The sequence below is a fragment of the Dunckerocampus dactyliophorus genome, chromosome 9, assembly GCF_027744805.1.
Source record: "Dunckerocampus dactyliophorus isolate RoL2022-P2 chromosome 9, RoL_Ddac_1.1, whole genome shotgun sequence".
NCBI lineage: Eukaryota > Metazoa > Chordata > Actinopteri > Syngnathiformes > Syngnathidae > Dunckerocampus > Dunckerocampus dactyliophorus.
Window position 1 is genome coordinate 27,049,922 of NC_072827.1, and position 19,495 is coordinate 27,069,416.

General features: G+C 41.7%; 2 protein-coding genes across 6 annotated transcripts in view; one reads left to right on the forward strand and one right to left on the reverse strand.

Annotated features, from left to right (window-relative positions):
- Positions 1-12,387, forward strand: nme9 (NME/NM23 family member 9). Of its 3 annotated transcripts, none has more exons than XM_054786887.1 (17): positions 1-469; positions 562-619; positions 836-939; positions 1,022-1,093; positions 3,166-3,282; positions 3,529-3,613; positions 3,770-3,852; positions 3,950-4,042; positions 5,624-5,778; positions 6,076-6,272; positions 6,722-6,866; positions 6,933-7,040; positions 8,500-8,651; positions 8,739-8,883; positions 9,941-10,179; positions 10,250-10,332; positions 10,503-12,387. In XM_054786887.1, the coding sequence occupies exons 1-17, from the start codon at positions 437-439 to the stop codon at positions 10,560-10,562; spliced, it is 1,929 nt and encodes a 642-aa protein (XP_054642862.1). In that variant the 5' UTR covers positions 1-436; the 3' UTR covers positions 10,563-12,387. The 3 variants fall into 3 exon arrangements, with proteins under 3 accessions (XP_054642862.1, XP_054642863.1, XP_054642864.1); XM_054786888.1 differs by having other exon boundaries at positions 10,508-12,387; XM_054786889.1 differs by lacking the exons at positions 3,166-3,282; positions 3,529-3,613; positions 3,770-3,852; positions 3,950-4,042.
- Positions 10,188-19,495, reverse strand: part of smarcal1 (SWI/SNF related, matrix associated, actin dependent regulator of chromatin, subfamily a-like 1) — a 17,775-nt gene continuing 8,467 nt past the window's right edge. For 2 of the 3 annotated variants that reach the window (XM_054786884.1, XM_054786885.1), the window contains 11 exons: positions 19,228-19,378; positions 18,245-18,406; positions 18,084-18,149; positions 16,929-17,069; positions 16,588-16,806; positions 16,398-16,468; positions 14,179-14,281; positions 13,118-13,300; positions 12,953-13,053; positions 12,777-12,873; positions 10,190-10,848 (listed from right to left, as the gene is read on the reverse strand). In XM_054786884.1, the coding sequence (XP_054642859.1) occupies positions 10,768-10,848; positions 12,777-12,873; positions 12,953-13,053; positions 13,118-13,300; positions 14,179-14,281; positions 16,398-16,468; positions 16,588-16,806; positions 16,929-17,069; positions 18,084-18,149; positions 18,245-18,406; positions 19,228-19,378 (1,375 nt within the window). In that variant the 3' untranslated portion in view covers positions 10,190-10,767. Of the gene's footprint in view, positions 10,849-12,776; positions 12,874-12,952; positions 13,054-13,117; positions 13,301-14,178; positions 14,282-16,397; positions 16,469-16,587; positions 16,807-16,928; positions 17,070-18,083; positions 18,150-18,244; positions 18,407-19,227; positions 19,379-19,495 lie in introns of all 3 variants that reach the window. The other variant, XM_054786886.1, reaches the window with a different exon arrangement.

Sequence of the window (19,495 nt, forward strand, 5' to 3'; positions counted from 1 at the left end):
GCCTAATTATGTAAACATTTAGCATAGTGCAGGTATACCATGGACATAAGGCACATTATACCGAATGTTGTGGCTGGTTCGTATTCAATTTCACTCGTTTGACAAGTGAGCCCCCTCGTGGCCGTGAAGTTGAATTGAATTTGTTTTCAAGTGTCCTTTTTTGCAGTTCGAGGCAAAAGACGACAAAACAAAATGAGAATCAGTCCAAATAATAGTGATTCAATTTGTGTAATAATACAATCACAAAAAACACATCTGCTACTCCTCCTTGACACCGGAAGTGGAGAGGGTTGTTGCCTAGCAACCATATTGTCCACGCGCTCGAGTAGATATTAGCAACAAGTCACTAGCGCTGAACCAACCACTCATTTCTTAACGTTGTTTCAGTGTGTTTGCCGCTTTTTAAACCGACGCTTCTTACAGCAGACCTGAGAAAATGACGGCCAAGAAGAAAGAGGTGACTTTGCAGGTTTGTCAAAAAGAAAAAAAAGGTTTTACTCAGTGCTAGAGGGCACAACACAAACCCGTGCTTGACCTAATCATTTTTTCCACTTTATCTAGGTTTCTGTCATTAACCAAGAACAGTGGGAGGAGGTTCTTGTTACCAAAGGATTAACAGGTAAAACCTTTAAACGATACGTTATACCTAATGTAAGTCTTTTTTTATTTTAAAAGGAATAAGGGGAAGTTTGATTCATGAAACACCTGGCTAGTTTTGTCACAGCTGCATAACTTTAAGATTGACTGATTGATTGGGTTGCATTTTAATGTACTCTGGTGCCCCCGAGTGGTGGGTGGGTGGGATAACAGCAGCTCCCCCCTCCTGTATCCACAGTTGTGGATGTTTACCAACATTGGTGTGGTCCCTGTCGAGCTGTGCTTAGTCTCCTACGAAAAATAAAGAATGAACTTGGGGACGACCTCTTACATTTCGCTACAGTAAGAGTTCCAGCGTGCATTTTTTTTCCTATATAAATACATAATTTGCACTTCAAGTATGAATGAGAACGTTTGTGTACAGGCCGAGGCAGACAGCATTGATGCACTGGAGAAGTATAGAGGAAAATGCGAGCCCACTTTCCTCTTTTATGGGGTGAGTACTGTATTAATTATTTCATAAGGTTCAGTTAGGGGTGGGTGCTCTTTATTTGTACAAATGCATTTATGAAATTACAGCAAACAGTGTTTCCCACTGGACTGCAATTACTCTGTGGGGGCCGGTTGCGTGGGGAGGGGTGCATGATTGGCCATGACGCATGTAAATTTTATGGATGCTGTGGGACAGACAAAAAGTGAGCAAAACACATACAGGGTATGTTTAGAACTTTCTTTTGTTGCATCTTTTTGTGTTTTTTTTAACGTCACGAGCAGGGCAGAGCTGCCTGTGTGCTTTTAGAGGGGGGCGGGAACCACGGCAGGACCTGCTGCTGGTTGAGAAAGTTTGAAAGAGCGTCAGACTCTGGGTGCCTCTGTCGGGACACTACAGTACAGTTCATGAGCAAGGGCAAACAGGTAGCACTGAATCAAAATGTATTCCTGGAGGGGGCCACCACTGCGATTCACAAATGTATCATCTTATTCATCAAGCATAACATTCAAACACTAAAACTTTTTTTGCTTTTTGTCTTAATCAAGAAATAGGCCTACTGTTTAAATTGTTTCTGTTTTTTTGTGAAATGATCATTTGAAAATGATAGGACAACACTAATAATAATATATGTTAACATTAAATGTACCATTTTGTTTAAAGAGCATCTAGATAGGGTGTATTAATCATTAGAGAAACATAAAAAATAATAAACAAATTATAAATGCACTGTATACAGGTATATTTTTTCTAGAAATACATAATTATATACATATCATAATACAGTCAAACTTGTCTATAGCGGCCGATAGAGGGAGACTGCAAAAGTGGCCGCTATAGACAGGTGGCCTCTATAGACAGGTTGGTGTCCAGTTTGAATGTTGACCAGTAGAGGAAAAAAAAGGGGGGGGGAAATTAATGTTGACCAGTAGAGGGCACTGTAGGACTGCGGATAAAAGTTGTACAGCACTACTAGGCTTGTTATTATCCACGACCCACACAACAAAGCTGTGCTAGTAATGTCTTACGCTTATTTTTTATATTTTACTTTTTATACGGCAGAGTGTCATTACAGCTTTAGTTCATCAGAAAGTGACGGGAAGTGACGGTGGGCGTCCCGAGCAGGAGAGCTAGGCTCAGTGCTAGCTGTGAGTTTCGAGAGAGTTGGGAGGTATGTTTATGTTGGCGTGGATGTAAAGTTCTGCAGTGTTCTCCGCTGTTAATAAAGTGATTAAAGTGCATCGGCGACGTGAGTCTCTCCTTCCCCACAACAAGCGGCATTACAGTATTGACCAGTGCACATTGTCTCACACCAGGAAATAAACGGTGTCACCTGTAACAGGCATTGCCTGGACAGCTATGTAGTGGGGCTTGTTTAACCTTTGACTTGTGGGCAAGCAGGAAGGAGAGACGAGACTGGAGATGTGTGTGTTCTGAGCTGCTCTCTGGTGGCCGTGTTCAATAAATAAAGTTGGCAGAAGCAACAGGAGAAGTTTCCTTCTTTACTGGAGTCAGGTCACCCTTACTACGGTTCGGAGCTGAATAACACTGACAAGTTAACATACTGTAGTAGCGAACGGAAAAGAAGACGGCTTTTTTTTGTGTCGAATACAGAATATGAGGACTTTGACACTCAACTGACTGCTATACACAGGGTCTATAACATGTAAATTTGTTGCGGGGGATTTTTCAGTGGCCGCTATAGGCAGGTGGCCGTTCTATAAAGGTGGCCGCTAAGACAGGTTTGACTGTATTCTAAAAGGTTTATATTATAATATCCAGTATTGTGTTACTGCCTTAATTATTTAATATGGGAAAAAAAGGAGGCAAATTATTTTGGGTGTGGTTTGGGTGTGTTTCTTATGTAGACGACAAACCTGACGATCAACTAGGGCGCAGCATCTCTTAGAACCGAGGTCACTTTTGGAGGAAATATGGTAATCTCATACCGTTTTTTTAGATGATGCTTATTCTTGGCTGTCATTGTTCTGTAGATTTGTAGATATAAGGCTCTTCAAAACGTCTGAATTGTCCTGGATGTGCAAACATTAAAAGTGGTACTTGTGCTGCCTGGACAGGGTGGGGAGCTCGTGGCTGTGCTGCGAGGAGCCAATGCTCCTCTCCTTCAGAGGATGATCATAGAAGAACTGTCCAAGGAGAAGTTAGTGTTGGAGCAAGGCGGTGAACGTAAAGTGGTAAAGTGAGCTGCAATATATGTACATAGATGTACATATTGTATAATACAATGACTATGTCATGCTTCTATCTTTTCCAAGTGTCAAACTGTTGCCATTATAAAATCTTTATGAACTGTACATGTGTTTTTTTAAGTATTATTTTAACTCTCATACTTAAAAATAAGTAAACCACTGTAACAACATATGGTGATGCTTACGTCTCAGAGCTACTTACTGTGATGATTGTTTTTTGGTGCCTGCCAGGTAGTAGATAATGGTCTCATGGACGATGAGAAGATAGAAGAGGAGGTTGCCCATCTTCATTCAGAGGATGGAGAAAACATAATAGGTGCTATAGAAATGATACAACACTGTCATTTTTGTTCATCCTAGCACAGGCATGAATGCCACAAATGTCTTACTGACTGGAACTGTTGTTAATGGCTGTAAAGGATATCATTCTGTGTTGTGCATTTGCATCATCACTCCATCTGCTTTCTTGTAGTTCCTGCCAGTAAGTCCTACACTGTCGCCATCATCAAACCGGATGCGGTTGCTCATGGCAAGGCTAATGAGATCATTATGAAGGTACGGAGGAACTCAGAACCTCTTGTGTTGTTTGAAAGATTCATAATCCTCGTTGTTGTCATAAAATCATTTTTGCTATCATTACTTTACTGAGCAGATTCAAGATGCGGGATTTGAAATCCTGACCCATGACGAATGGATCCTGACTGAGGTTCAGGCTCGGGAATTTTACCAGCACAAAGGCACAGAGGTCTGGTATAGTAAACAAAAATGAATCCTTTGCAAACATACTTTGTATGTCGATTTTGACTAAAATCATCAGATTATTGGAATGGAACAAGTGTATAGGATAGGATAGTCAGATATTGTATGGTTTCATTTGTTTCTATCATGCGTACAGGTTACATTGGAATACTTTGTTACATTTCACAATTCCACATGTTTGAAAAGGATTAGGAAGAAGCAGAGTTTCCCTCTTTGTTTCCCATCAATTGCTAATACATTTGTTGACTTCCCCTATTATATATAACATTTACCCTTTACCAAATCTGAAATAACGTAACAAAAGGATGAGGATGTGTAATAATGTGTTAGGGTAGAGTTAAGGCTTGTAGATCAATATATAATTTAACATTCTGTGTAATAAAAAGCAGTTGTTTAGATTAAAAAACGTTTCCTGGGTCCACTTGCAGGTCTTCCTGTCCTCAGTCTTTCATTTTGTACTGTGAGTGTCGTTGAATGTACATCCATGGGTTCCTAATTTCAGCACTTCTTGTTGAGCAGGCCCTTGCTACGTGGTCGTGATGTCAAATGTTATTGAATGTAATCCTTCCAACTGCGTCCTTCTTTGTTTGTGGGTTGTAGCCTCCATTTTCCTTGCTGTCATGGTGATGTGATCTTTAATATTTATCCAGATCCTTGACATATTTGGCAACAAGCACTGCGGCCTCTCCAGGTCGTCCATGTAGCTTGATGTAGATTTTGCAGTTGTGGCACCAAGTACCTTGACCCTGCTTCCGCAAGTCACGCGCTTTCTTGGCGATGTCAGCATTGCGTTTTTGTCAGATGCTCATTCATGTAGACGTTTGTACTGTACCTTGTACTACGGTATTGGATTTGGTGAACCGATTTGATGTGGTGTTGTCTCTGCCATTTATTTACATTAGAACATTTATTTACTCAACTGTAGCGTACCAGATACTGGGAGGGAGAACATAAAGGTAATCATAGCCACGTAGTGGCACAACCTGATTTTTTCCCCTGAGTTTGTGTTTATTTGAGGTGAGGCGTTTACAGTATTTGTTTTATTGAATGAGGCACTCAGTGTTTGAGGTTGGTGTATATTAAAAGCACAGGCCAGATAACTAACATATTGTAGAGCTACACAGCACAGTCTAGCATACCAGTACAGTACATACAGTATATTTAGTAGGTACCCCCATGCTAAAGTCCATGTTAAAGACATGTATGCAAATGAAGGGCTTCTGCGATGACATTTTCAAGTTAGTTTGGGTGCTATGAATTCTAAATAAGCATTCACATGGGAGACCAATCTGTACCAGCAGTACAACACACATGGACACTATGTGCATTTTAGCAGGCGGCTTAAATCAAGCTGCTGGGTAAGCTGATTTTGTTTTTGCTTAATGAGCTATTTGTAAGGAGAGATTGGAGAAATGTTAAGAAGGGCATATGTATCATTTCATGAAATATTGATGTACATTTTGTTCACCAAAAGTAGGATTGCATTGCTTTTATCAATACCAAGTGAGTTGCTCCAGGTTTGATGTCTGCTCTTGCCTCTGTCCTCAAGTACTTATGTGACTTGCAGGCTTGTTTTGAAGACCTGGTGCAGTTTATGTCCAGCGGGCCCTCCCACATTCTGGTGCTTTCTCAGCTTGGGGACTCAACCAATGTGGTGCAGGCTTGGCTTGACTTCATTGGCCCCACAAACACAGAAGAAGCCAAGAGAGAGAAGCCAGCAAGGTGAGATGGCTAAAAATTGTGAACAAGACATGTGCACATCTCCTACCCTTTAGGTACACTGCAAAGTCATGATTGTTGTCAGTCAGAATGTGTTGAAATGATGATGCGGTTGCTATGGCTGACACGAGTGCATGTACAACCAATTGCACCAGTGTGCAACAATATCAGTTTTCCACACAGCAAAGAGCCCGTTTGCTCTGTCAGACACACCCAAACATGATGCTCCTGCATGGCCGAGCACCAGCCAAGCCACCATCTGCTCTTCTCTTATTTCTCTCCCCTCCCGCGTGCCGGCAGCCTGCGGGCACAATACGGCACACAGACGCTGTTCAACGCATTGCACGGCAGCGAGGACAGCGACCGAGCCAGCAGGGAGCTTGCCTTCTTCTTCCCCAACTTTAGCACGCCCTCGGGAACGGAGCAGGATGTGGAGGAAGAGCGTGTGGAGAGGACGCTGGCTCTCATCCGGCCTGACGTTGCCAGGGAAAACAGAGGTGGGGTCTGAGCCAAATACAAAAACACATGCCTGTGCATGTGCATGTGCATGTGCATGTGCATGTGCATGTGCATGCAACCACACACACTCCAACATGGTTCTTTTGCACAGAGATTACTTGTAGACATACCTGCACAATCTTGTGACATTCAGTGTAAAAACACATCCGTTACGTAGATAACTAATCTTATCTCGCTTAGCTGCAGCCAAAATATTGTACACATTCTCTGTATAATGCAGTAGAGTACTAACACCACTGCAAACGACAGCCAATTACCATCATTTTCATTAAATTGTTTAATAATAAACTGAATTCATATCTCTGCCCTATCATCTTTGTAAAATCATTCTGACAGCGCTTACTGTGTATTTGGATCATGTTAGGTGTGCCGGATGTTCCATGTAGTAGAACACCTGAGTTATTTTTCTTTGTGTTTATGCTTTCAGAGGAGATTTTGGCCCAAATAAACAAGTCAGGCTTCAAAGTGTCTCTGCAGAGAGAAACAATGCTGACAGAAGAGCAAGTCAGGCAGTTTTACCTCCATCATGTTGAGGAGGATTACTTCCCTGCGCTGCTGCAAAGCATGACCAGGTAACTTGAACGTGCAAAACAAAGTATTTCTTATAACGTTTACTCAACATGTCCATGTCCACACAGAGGACCAGTGCTGGCTTTGGCTCTCACCAGAGAACATGCTGTACAACACTGGAAGGACATGCTCGGTCCTGCTGATGTTAGACGAGCCCAAGAGGAGAAACCTGAATGGTGAACATCAAGTCTGGTTCATATTTTAGTTACACAAATGTGCTAAACTTTGGGTCAGGACCAAAAGCTTATTTATGGTAATCCATACGTAGCTTTGGAGGAACCACATTTCTAATGTGGGTCTTGAGCTGCAAATTCATGAATATCTATTTTCATGTTGCATCCAGGTTGAAAGGTATTAGCTCTGATACTGATGCTCCAATCAGGGTTTTATGCCGCCGATTCCCACATCAATCATCCATGAGTGAGATCGGCCGATGGATTAACTGTACATTTCTCAATGTATTTGTGATGAGTGCTATTGGCCAGGGCCGCCATTAGACACTACCAAGGTCCCTGGCAAAGAGTAATGTTCATTAAACAGCAGCACACAAATAGTGTTTGGGGGACAAGACATAATTAGCATAATGACAACAAGAGACACTTGTTTGTACGTACCCAATGGATGTAATATCCACTTCCCTGTGGGAAAAGATGAGCTTCAAACGAACGGCAGTGCTTGTTTGTTTTAAAAACAAAATGTCACTGTGGTAAAAAGTCACATTTGGAGTCCGAAGACGAGAAGATAATTCTGGCTAGATGGCTCGTTAGCTGCGGCCGTTAACAGCTATCGCCCAGCTAGGCTAAGCTGTATAGAAAGATGCACATGAAGTCGAACACCATTAGGGAGTGGTCAAACACACCGGCATCGATTGGCGTAGCCCGTGTCAAGATGAAACTGTTGATTCTCGCGGCAACACGGGACAAAGCGCGTTCCTTGTCGGCTCAATACGGGTGTTGTCGCCGTGACAACAGCACACATGCACGTTCATGTCATGTTTGTGTTGTCATGACGCGAAGTGTCACGTCGCTGCCGCACGGCGATCTGTTTTTGTGATCTGCGTTGAAAGGCATTTATCGGCATATGCCGATCGTGTGTTTTTTACGGAAATCGGCCGACACTAATCGGAGCATCCCTAATTTTTGATGAAGTGCTTTAAAACGGCTTGAAATAATCCCTAGTCTTTTACCAATAAGGTGTATGGAATGACCTGTACACGATGTTTATAATGATTAATCATTCATAAACCTGTGCTTATATTTTGTACAGTCTTTCTTCCTCTATTATTTTATTTGTTAGTTTTTGCTTGTATTTTTTTTATGTGATAGTAAAAAATTTCAACAAAAATGCGCATCTTTGCAGCAGCTAATTGACCATACTGACTGTTCATCCAATCATTACAAAACCGAGAATATCCTCGGAACACGTCACTAAAGCCTTTGACCCCGACCCATTGGGGGCGCCACGAATGCAAAACCATTTACCACAAAGATAAAGGGGGTAAAATGTCAGGCCCCCTAACCTGCATCCGTGGTATCTTGAAACTTTACACCCAACTCCAGCCCAAAATGACCTTCATGCACCACAAATGGTGACACTTAAAAAATTGTTTTTTAATCACAACTATGGGACTCTTAGTCTAAGGGCCCAGTTTGCTGTGGGAGACCATCCAGTGAACCAACTGCATGGTAGTGAATCCACTGAGGACGCCTCCCGGGAAATCAGCTTCTTCTTCCCCGTACAGCAAACACTGGCTATGATCAAACCTGACGCCATGGAGGAGCACAAAGGTTCATATCAAAATGTTAAATCACTTGTGTGCTGGCACAGCTTTAAGCCCGCTGGAAAAATATGTTTCCTGTGATTGTTCCCTGCAGAGAAGATCTTGGAGGAGATCCGTGACAGAGGGTTCTCTATCAGGCGTCTGGAGGAGAAGCGTCTGTCCAGGGAGACAGTGGAGGCGTTTTACAAGAAACACACTGACCAGCCTTTTTTCAACCAGCTGGTGGAGTTCATGTGTAGGTTAGTCGCCCCCCCACCACCCCAAAAAAAACATCAAACAGGGGTGCGTGGCAGATTTGTCCCAATTCCCACAAGAAGTTGTCATGGAGTAATCTTGACTGCAACAAGCCCCAGGCAGGCAGCCAGAAAGTCAATCTTTCCCTTTCCTTTTTTTTTTTTTTTTTTTTTTTTTTTACATTTGAAACAGCACATTTAGGTTGTGGAATCATCTTCCGCTTCAACAAGCCTCTTGCATTTCTTCTCCCACTTAGCCGTTACACAAGTGCTCCAATGAAACAGGCTGAGGGACGTGTGCACAGGCCACTTTAGACTTGGGTGTCACTACCTCTTAACATCATGTCAGGTTAGGCACCAGCTCTATTGCAGTGCACGGTAAATGCTACTTTGTACCACCTTTATTTACAGCCATGTTACCCTTTTCAACCTAAATTTCAATTTAGCTCGAACCATTGTCACATTGTTCAACAGTTATGCTATACTAAAGGAGACGCCAAAGGTAAAAAATAAGAATTAATTGCAAATAATGTTTTAGATATATAATTTGGCATGTTCTCCCCGTGCATGCTTTTTCTCCGGGTACTCCGGCTTCCTCCCACATCCCAAATACATGCATGTTAGGCTAATTGGAGACTCTATATTGTGCATGGGTGCAATTGTTTTATTTTCTGTGTCCTGGCAGCCAGGGCATACCATCACACCTAGTGACGTAACGGATTTAAATCTCTTCATCATAAATAGAACTTTGCAATATAGTTATGTGGATGAATGCTTCTCTTGGACTATATCTAATAATTATTATTTTTATAATATAAACTGTATTTTTAAAATGCAGTGCTTACCCTTTCTATTTTTCTGATTGTGATAATATGCAATAATTCCGCAGCAGTTCTTTAGCTTGGACAACATAACCACACAACAACATGGTTAAAGTTCTTCTGAATGGTTTACACATAAACTGCAAGTGTTACTTCCTCTTAAATGTGATATGCTAGGCAAAGTAAAGCTGACACATACAGTACAGTGGCAACGTCATTGTGAGCATCCTGTCTTGTGTCAGTGGGACCTGTCTGATGATGGTCCTAGAAAAGGAGAATGCTGTAGAAGAGTGGAGGGCCGTGATGGGTCCTACAGATCCCGACCAGGCTAAGACGGCATCCCCGAACTCTCTGAGGGCCCGCTTGGCCTCCGATATCCTCCACAACTCTGTGCACGGCTCATCTAGCCCGCATCGCAGTGAGGAGGAGATCAAATTAGTCTTTGGAGATCTGTCAGAGCTCACAGAGGCTGACAGCTTAGGTAACAACACACCCACATAAATGCTTTTTGCTGTTTTTGCTGTGTTAAAATTGAACCTCATTGTCTGCAGATGAAAACACAACTGAAGGTCCACAGGATGTCTCTTCTGATAAGCATCAGCAGCAATGTGAAAGTAAACATCACCAAGATGAGGTGCATTAGCCAATAGACTTATCCATATTAGCAACATGAGGCCAACACTCAAGTCAATACAGTTTATGCTCACTGGCCACAACAGATTTTGACATTGTTTTGCCATCTCTTGTATTAATTGGAAGTACCTAATGTTGTCATTATCTCATTTTTTCCCCTCACAACTGAAGAACAGGAATCAAAGTCTTCGAGCAGGAGTGAATGAAGGTCCTGAAGAAGCATCACACTGATTGACCAAAAGTCTCTTGTCTTGTCCTGGGCTTCACCACCACTGGATTAGACTGACTTCTTAAATCATGAAATACATGACAAAAAGGCATCCATGGCTACTGTACATTTATTTTTATTTTTTTCTCTGCTGAGTAAAAACATGTATCAAGTGTTATGCATGATGCTTCAACATTTTTCAAAATCTAACACAGAAGTTGACTCCTCTTAAGGGCTTGCTTTGTCCATCTTGTCGTCCTCACTGAAAGACCTCTCGAACATCTCTGCAATGCTCCTCTGTTTGTGGTCCTGCACAGTTTCAAATAATGAAGTCACATAATGGGTTTTCAATGTATGGCACGGTGAGCATCCCACCAGTTGGGGCCTGCCTAAACTTGAATTTCCGGAGCATATTTTGTAAAGTTTTCTGATGACCCCAGACTTTACTCTAAGAATCCATTCCTTTTGCCTTTGACACAACTCAAGTTAGCTTGAAAAATCAGTTTTTCTTTTTTTTTTTTCTAACTGATGCACCTCCCCTGAAGTCTTCTGGCTCCTCCCATCCTGTGGAGGCCCAACCCACACTACCACACACACACACACACACAAAACACACTCCTGATCAAACGTTTGTCCTGTCTGCAATAGAGGCATAGTAGTGTCATTAGTGGGAGACACCCCCCCTTGTGGCTGACAGGTGTTGATTAGGCTGAATCCCAATTCTACCCATTACCACCTACGTTAGCCCTTACCCCTAGGTTTTGCGCGTTCACGGGAACCAAGTAGTGTGCTAAGGGGTGTACAGGGGCGTACAGCCCTAAACCCCAAGTGTGGTCAGGGAGCAGGCTTGAAATGAAGGGGTATGCGAGGTGTATTCGGATACACTCCAGCAGCAGAGCGGAGACCGAAAGACACTACAATATACTGTAAATGTAAGTAATTAAGCATAGTTATTGATTTTCACAGTGACAGTCATTTACTACTCTACGTAAATATTCGCCTTGTTTTGAATTGTTGGTTGTCGCTAGATATAACTAACAGGCTAAGACGAATATCTTATCTTCATTGCAATCAAGTTGTATTTTTAAATCACTCACTAGCTTGTTAGTTCGCCAGCGAGGGGAATCTACATTACGGAAGTGTACTGTGAAGTTGCCGTTTTATATTAGCCATCTAATGACAATGACAATGAAACGCAGCACATCGTAGTGACGTCTGTTTACTGTGAATTATAGCCACCGTAGCCCACCAACTATTGTCATGGTGTGGTACAGTGTGTTTATTGTATTCAGCATTACAGTACGGACGGTCAGGAAGTGATCTAAATAAAACATGTAAACAACATGGCCACATGTGGACAGCAAACTATTTTTTTTACGATTACTCTACATTTGTTTTCAGCACACTATTACTATACTACTATTACTATTATGATGTTTTTTTCCAGTGAGTTAATAGTCGTAGCCCATCAATCATACATGCATACAGAATGAGTCACTCCTGCAGGAGATGCTGAGCCAAGTGAAGTCAGCCCACTGCTACACCACACAGCACTGCAGCACCATTCAAAAGATGCAATCCCAGTATGAAGAAGTCATATGCAACAAAATGGCATTCTGGACTTTCTTACAAAAGAATGCGTGAGAGAACATCAACTACAGGGGGAGAGTGAGGCCAAAAACCTTGAAATAATGCTTATACATTTGTTGATGTTCATAAACATGATTTCTACTTCATATGAATATTTGATACATTTTCTATTTTTAGAAATGCTGCTACAGTGCTGGTTGTAAGCTGTTATTTATTACAGTTGTTTGTTGTTTTGCAATAAATGTCAGTTTGTAAAAATGTGTTTCTTTTATTTAAAAAAAAAAAAGGCATTCTGAAGCAGGCTCATTAACATTGATATAACGTAGAAATGTATGCTCCCTACTTTACAGTAAGAAACAGTTATTATGAACAACTGAATTGTCTCATCTGCTTATGTCACAGCCAGCAAGTGGTGAAGGGTGATGATGTAATGAGAATCAAGTGGTGTCCCGTTTCTTAGTGGCTTAGATTCAGCCTTATTGTAGTTGTAGTCTACAGTGGCGAACGACTACATTTAAAAAAATATATATGGATGAAATGGGCCTTTATTGTCACTTATACAGAGGTACGCATATGTTATTTCCAATATATCTTATCTATATAGTATAAACTCAATATATAACGTGTGGAAGTGTGTATTTGGTTACCTTAGAGTGGAATCGAGCTGTCGCTGCATTAGCTGAGAGGTTCGACTCCGACAGACCAACCTGCTCCAACACTTCCATTTTTGCTTGAATCATTGGCCTGGAATAAGTGGAGGGGAAAAAGAGTCAATCCCTTTACCAAGCATGCTACTGTGAACCTCTAATAGTGTCCTACATACCACAGGTGATCATCAGCTGTTCCCTTAGCGACCAAATAGTGAACGTTCACATTGTTAGTTTGACCGATGCGATGCACCCTGTCTTCAGCCTGGATCAGGACCTGCGCCACAAAAGTACTCAATGACAAGAGCAAAATGAACATCTGAGCTTCAACTTGATATTACCCCAGGGTTCCAGAAAAGTTCTGCAAAGATCACCAGGTCGGCGGCATGCAGGGTCAGGCCCATGTTGGCGGCGGTGATGGACAGCACGGCCACGCACGTCTTGTTAGAATGCTGAAACTTGTCGCACAGCAGCTGGCGCTCACTAGAGGGGGTGGCCCCGTCAATGCGAATTAAACCGACATCCTGTTGAGGCAAATTGCAGCTAACGCTTAATGACAGCTATCCGCGAAAGAGCACAGAAGAATGAACACTATAGTGAGAGTAACCACCACTCCTCATTGGTCCAATGCAAGTCAGAATCTCAGTAAAAGGTGCTGCTACGGAGTTTTAGGGCCACAAAGAATGTGAAGTTGCAACATTTCTCTTTTATAACCTTATTCCCATCAAGTAAAAAAAAAAAAATAGTGATTTTACAAATGAATAATTCTTGTAAAATTTAATTTTTATTCTACTGTTATATTATTCTTGCAATTTTGTGACTTTATTAAGGTTTACAAGTGGAAACTGCAATATTACTACTCCCTTTTCTAATATTACACCTTTCTACCTGTACTTATTCTGATTACAACTACTTATCAATTATAATTCTTGTGAATTCTTGTGCCATCTATCTCAACCTTTTTTTTGTAATTCTGTAGTTTTTTTCTCTCCAGCATGGTGCTCGTACTCCTTGGTGAGGTGGCAGGGCAAAGCAAACATTCGCATTAGAGTGTTTTAACTGCCCTGACATTTTAAATATTTAATGTGATGACAGTTCAGGCATCTTTGGAAAATTCCACTTGCCAGTGTAAGTTAATGGGATGGTGCCGAGCGTTCTTTGCAGTCACTCAGATGATCCTCATGCATAGTGCATAGGTAGCACTAATAAGGCAACAGAGCTCTGTGGAGCGACTTGATGGGGAGTTGTCTGCTCTTCCAGCTGATTGGTGGTAATGTTATTACAGCTGTATTATGTACTCCTTAGACAAGGTCTGTCTTCTAAAGCAAGCTACGTTGACCTTCAGTTGACCTACTCCACGAAGGATTATTTTAGAGGTAGAAATGTGCTAACTTGAACTCACCTTTTTAACAAGTTCACTTGTGATGTGATCCAGCACCAGCTTATGATGGGCAAACACCAGGAACTTCTCCCTCCCACACTCCAACATGTCAGTCATGTATTCCCTATCAGTGGTGCAAAAAAAAAAAAAAAAAAAGAACATCTTCAGCTACACGTGAGCAACAAAAGCGTAGGGCAAAGGTTTCTTGACACCAAACTCATCCGAGCATGCCCTTCAAGATTTTACTCACCTTTTTTTTTTTTTTTTTAAACTTTACTTTTACTGCTGTCCAACTCTGTGTGGTGTCACAAAGTTATTAGTATAGACTTTACCACAATGAGAACAGGGTCTTGCCCTACCCCTGATTAACTCATTCAATCCCAGCCATTTTACCAAAGATATCCCCTTCATTACCGGGCATTTTAGACGATTTGGACTTATATTTCAAGGCACACAGCACATTGTGTTCTATGGCTATATCTTTCTAGCTTTTTCCGTTCTTCAGTAATCAGCAGTAGAACATAGGTAAGTTTTAGGGAAAAAAAAAAAATCAGTTCCCAACAAGAAACGGGAGAAAAACAGCTTGTTTTTTTTTTTTTTTTTAAAGATATATTTCAAGCACAACTTTCACGTTCACAAATATTTCTGGCAGCTCAAATATCTAAACAACTGTACCACAACATAAACTAAACAAAAACGGGTTGTATTACATCAAAATAACAATTTATTTACAAATGTAACACCATGATCTATTCATAATTTTCACCTTTGAAACTAGACTGTGTGTGCACGCGTGCATTAGGGTGGGAATCTCTGGATGATAAAACGATTATTGATGCACCTTTTTTGGTGATCAACAGTTTGTCAAGGCCGCACGGTGGTCTCGTGGTTAGCATGTTGGCCACACAGTTACAGTCAGGAGATCGAATCTCCGTTGGGCATTTCTGTGTGGAGTTCTGTGTGCATGTTCTCCCCGTGCGTGCGTGGGTTTTCTCCGGGTTCTCCGGTTTCCTCCCACATTCCAAAAACATGTATGTTAGGTTAATCGGCTACTCTAAATTGTCCATAGGTATGAACGTGAATGGGAATGATTGTTTGTCTATATGTGTCCTGCCATTGGCTGGCGACCAGTCCAGGGTGTACCCCGCCTCTCGCCCGAAGTCAGCTGGGATAGGCTCCAGCATACCTGCAACCCTAATGAGGATAAGCGGCATAGAAGATGGATGGATGGAATTTCTTTTTACTCACAGTTTAAATCCACGCATATTTGTAATGAGCCCCAATTAAAATAAACATGAAACAGATTCATTTCCCGGAGCTATTTGACATTTCTAAAAAAAGAATATAGCGATATAAAGAAAAAAGCAGCGGCATAAGAACTCATTGGCGCCAAAGTAAACATATCGGGTAAGTTTACATTACTCGATCAACACTGGCCGCTTTTCCTCCTCTGAACTACTTGGACACTCCCAAATTCCCTCCACATATGACATCCAATCAAAACCGTGGGAGACTCGTACAATTCGCTCTGGATGCGAATGCGTCACTCACCAGTGTAGCTGGTCACAGCCGCTGGTCGCCACCCGTGTGCGGGGTTTGCTACGCGTTGGCGATGAGTTTTCGCCAATCGCAGGTGTTTGTCGCCTCCCGTGTGCGGTGCCCATTACACTTAGGTGCACCACCATAAACTCTCCGGGTGGAAATTCCGCTTTGTCTTTTTGTTCCATCAGCAGCAATTATTGACATTTATGAATCGATTAATAATCATCAATGTCCGCATCTCAACGCATCTAAGAATCGATTATTTCCCCCACCTCTAGCGTACATGCATTACAATTTCACAACAACATGTAACCTTCTGCACGCTACACTCCACCATGCTCTTCCACTTCCTCCTTGCAGTCGAGTGTGTTTTTACAGGCAAATGATCCATGGCGAGTTCTTATCAAATACACTTCTGCCAGCTTGTGGCCGTTTTTATGGCTTAAAACTGCTGTAAAAGTAATGTGTGTGCAGTTGCGTGATCACCTCTTTTCGCGTCTTGCACAAAAAAATGTAAAAGACGTATGAATCTGTCTTTGGGATCAGGCGTTCGGGTTTATAAAAACGTATCCGTTTTTGATACTGAGTGAGTTAACTAAGAGCTGTGTCTCGATATTTTTGTCCATAGAGCATGTCTTTCCCAACCAACCCAGATGAGTCTAACTAATGTAATGCTTTTAAAGTACGTGTGTACATACGTAATGGCTTGCAGCTTGGCTTCAGCTGTGTGGTTATAAAAAATGAGTAGGGCTTCCTTTTCAGCGTTTTTCTGAAATGCAGACATGAGAAGCTTGAGTTGCTTGTGGAGAAATATTGCAGCAAATATAAGAATTGATGGAATATTCAATCAGTTTCAAAAAGCAATATTGGAGCAGGGCACTAACTCACATTATTGTGTCCCTTGGCTAACTCCTTGGCTGCAGCTGACAGAGCTGCTTTGGTGCGACTGCTGACCCCGTCGATGGTTACCGTGACAACTTTGCGTTGCTTGGAAGGAAGCTGGGAGAGAACGTCGGACTTGAGCCGGCGCAGCATCAGACACTCGGACAGGAGCAGTTTTAGTTCGCAGAGATGGGAGGAGCCAGAGTAATCCCAACCCCAGGCCAACTGAAGAACAGAGATGGAAGGGATTCAATGGGCCTTCCCCACACTGTTCCCACATAGTTGGAAGCATACAACTGTCCCCGAGTATCACACAGCTCTATCAATGGATGCATCGTCGTAGCCACCTGTTTAGCATCACAGTAGCGTAGCCCATACTCGTGGAAGCGTGGGAAGAGTGTTGGTTTGACAGCCAGAATCTGCGTGTAGAGCTCAGACGGTCTGGACATGGCCGGGGTCCCTGACAGGAGAATGACTCGCTTGGCTGTCTGAGGGTACAAAGAAGACAAAGACACAGGCTGTGAGCAAAGAAGACAGAGCAATATATGCATCTTTAAAATGAGACTGAACGGAATTTTCCAGGCAGCAGTATTAAGCTTACTACAAGACTGGCATGGACACAGAAGCTCCAAGAATAACATTTAAAAGACTAACAATAATCGATTGTTGATTTTTCCTGTAGTCAACCAATGGAATGTATTCAAACACCCATACCTAATTGCGGTAATAAATAAATAAAAAAATACACATTTTGTACTAAATAACTATGTTGACATGATCACATGACAAAAATATTTTTTTAGCACAGAAAAACACACAAAACAAAATTAGTGCTTAGTCTCTGTTAGTCTTCATTGATCACCGTTATCTAAAAATGAGCATCAGAACTCCTCCTCTATTATTTGCTAACAACCTTTGAGACACTTTGTCCAATCTGGTTTGTGTCACAGCTGCATCATACAGGTCACGGATGTGTGTGAGTGACAGGAAGAAAAGCTCTGCTTTGTATATATAAATCTCTAGACGGTGAATACGGCACCTGTCTTTTTCAAACTAGTTTCAGACTAGTTTCAATTCCAATTCATTCCGGTCAATACTGCAGGTGTACCTAATGAAATGGCCGATTGTAAACCAGAGGTGTCCAAAGATTTTCCAGCAAAGGCTGCATGCATAAAAATTAAAGGATGCGGGGGCCAATTTGATACACTTTGCGCATTAAAGACATTAAAAGCAATACAATGTAAGTCAGTATATGCTAAGATATCTGAACAAAACATCGACATCTTAATTTTGTGTTATAGATGACAAAGCAAACTAGTAAATGTCTAATAATAAATCTCATTAATAATGAATTCATCTTATTTTATAATATACCGAGGGCCAATAAAAAAATAAAGCTGCAAGACGAAAATGGACCCTGCGCTGTAACTTGGACGCCCCTCATCGAAACCTCATCTTTTCATTGCTTCAAATACATGGAAAGAGATAAACAAGAAAAGCACCTTCAAGAGAGGCAGAGCAGCTTTACAACGAGCTGTCTTTATGTTCTTTAGGAAGTGAGATTCATCCTGCACAGAAGGGAAAGAAAGGATTTTCCGGGAACATGCTTTTACACAACTCATTCAAATGAATACACAGCTTTAATAACATCATTGGAACTGACCATGATGAGAATGTCAAAGTGGTTCCGTGGAAGTTGTTTGTCCATCCTGCTGAGGAGGTCATAGCTGATGATGTTGACAAGCCCCGCCCCCAGGATGTCTTTGGCTTTCACCACCACATTGATACTGTCAGGACTCAGCGAGGGCAGCCAGCGACGGAAAGCCTGACAAGAGAAGGAAGGAAGGAGTCAAGGAGTTGATGCAGGCACATATACACTCCTGATCAAAATCCTAAGACCAGTTGAAAAATTGCTAGAATTTGAATTTTGCACATTTGGATCTTAATGAGGTTTTAAGTCGAGCTAAAATATGCAAAAGCAAGAAGGGGGAGTGAGACAAAAAACATTTGGAACTTGCTATTTAAAATAAAAAAAAATAAAAAAGTTCTCAATGCTCGCTTGATGAAGGACTTCTTCAGGGAGAATAACATCACTCTTTTGGACCATCCTGCATGTTCCCCTCATTTAAATCCCATAGAGAACATTTGGGGATGGACGGCAAGGGAAGTTTATAAAAATGGCCATCAGTTCCAGAGAGTTGATGCCCTTCGTGAAGCCATCTTCACCACTTGGAGGAATGTTCTCACTAGCCTCCTGGAAACACTCGCATCAAGCATGCCCAAACCCATTTTTGAAGTGATTATCAAGAACAGTGGAGTTACTCATTACTAAGGCCTACTGGGAACATTTTTTGTTCTGGTTTGGAAAGTTTTTGTTATTTTTTGAGCGATGGTCTTAAACTTTTGATCAGCTGATAAACAGCCTATTTCAGTTTGTTGTTTTCAATAAATTACTTTTTCAAAGTGTTTTTTGTCTCACTCCCCCTTCTTGTTTTTGCATATTGTAGCTCTACTTAAAACCTCATTAAGATCCAAATGTGCAAAATGAAAAATCTAGCAATTTTTCAACTGGTCTTAAGATTTTGATCAGGTGTGTATATACACATATATGTACTGTAGGTGGCTACAACTCTAATTTTGGTTCACCTCAGCCCAGGTGAAACGCACAGAGGAGGGAGCCACCACCAGCACAGGCCACTCTTCCCTGTAGTAGGCGGCAATGCAGATAGCCTGCACAGTCTTCCCTAGGCCCATGTCATCAGCCAGGAGGAGGCGGCCTTGTTTAAACACTGCAAAACTACAACAACTACAAAGTGAGATGATGCAACAGTCCAAAAAATCTTTAAAGTTGGACATTTCTGACCTTTGGCTACAACAACTGTACTGGAACTCGGCTCAGTTTTGGAGATGCAAT

Bases quoted from the DNA above. Each gene is read 5' to 3' on its own strand.
- nme9 (XM_054786887.1), top strand. From the start codon at position 437: ATGACGGCCAAGAAGAAAGAGGTGACTTTGCAG. The intron at 620-835 runs GTAAAACCTTTA...CTGTATCCACAG, and splicing joins TGTTACCAAAGGATTAACAG to TTGTGGATGTTTACCAACAT. The intron at 940-1,021 runs GTAAGAGTTCCA...GTTTGTGTACAG, and splicing joins ACCTCTTACATTTCGCTACA to GCCGAGGCAGACAGCATTGA.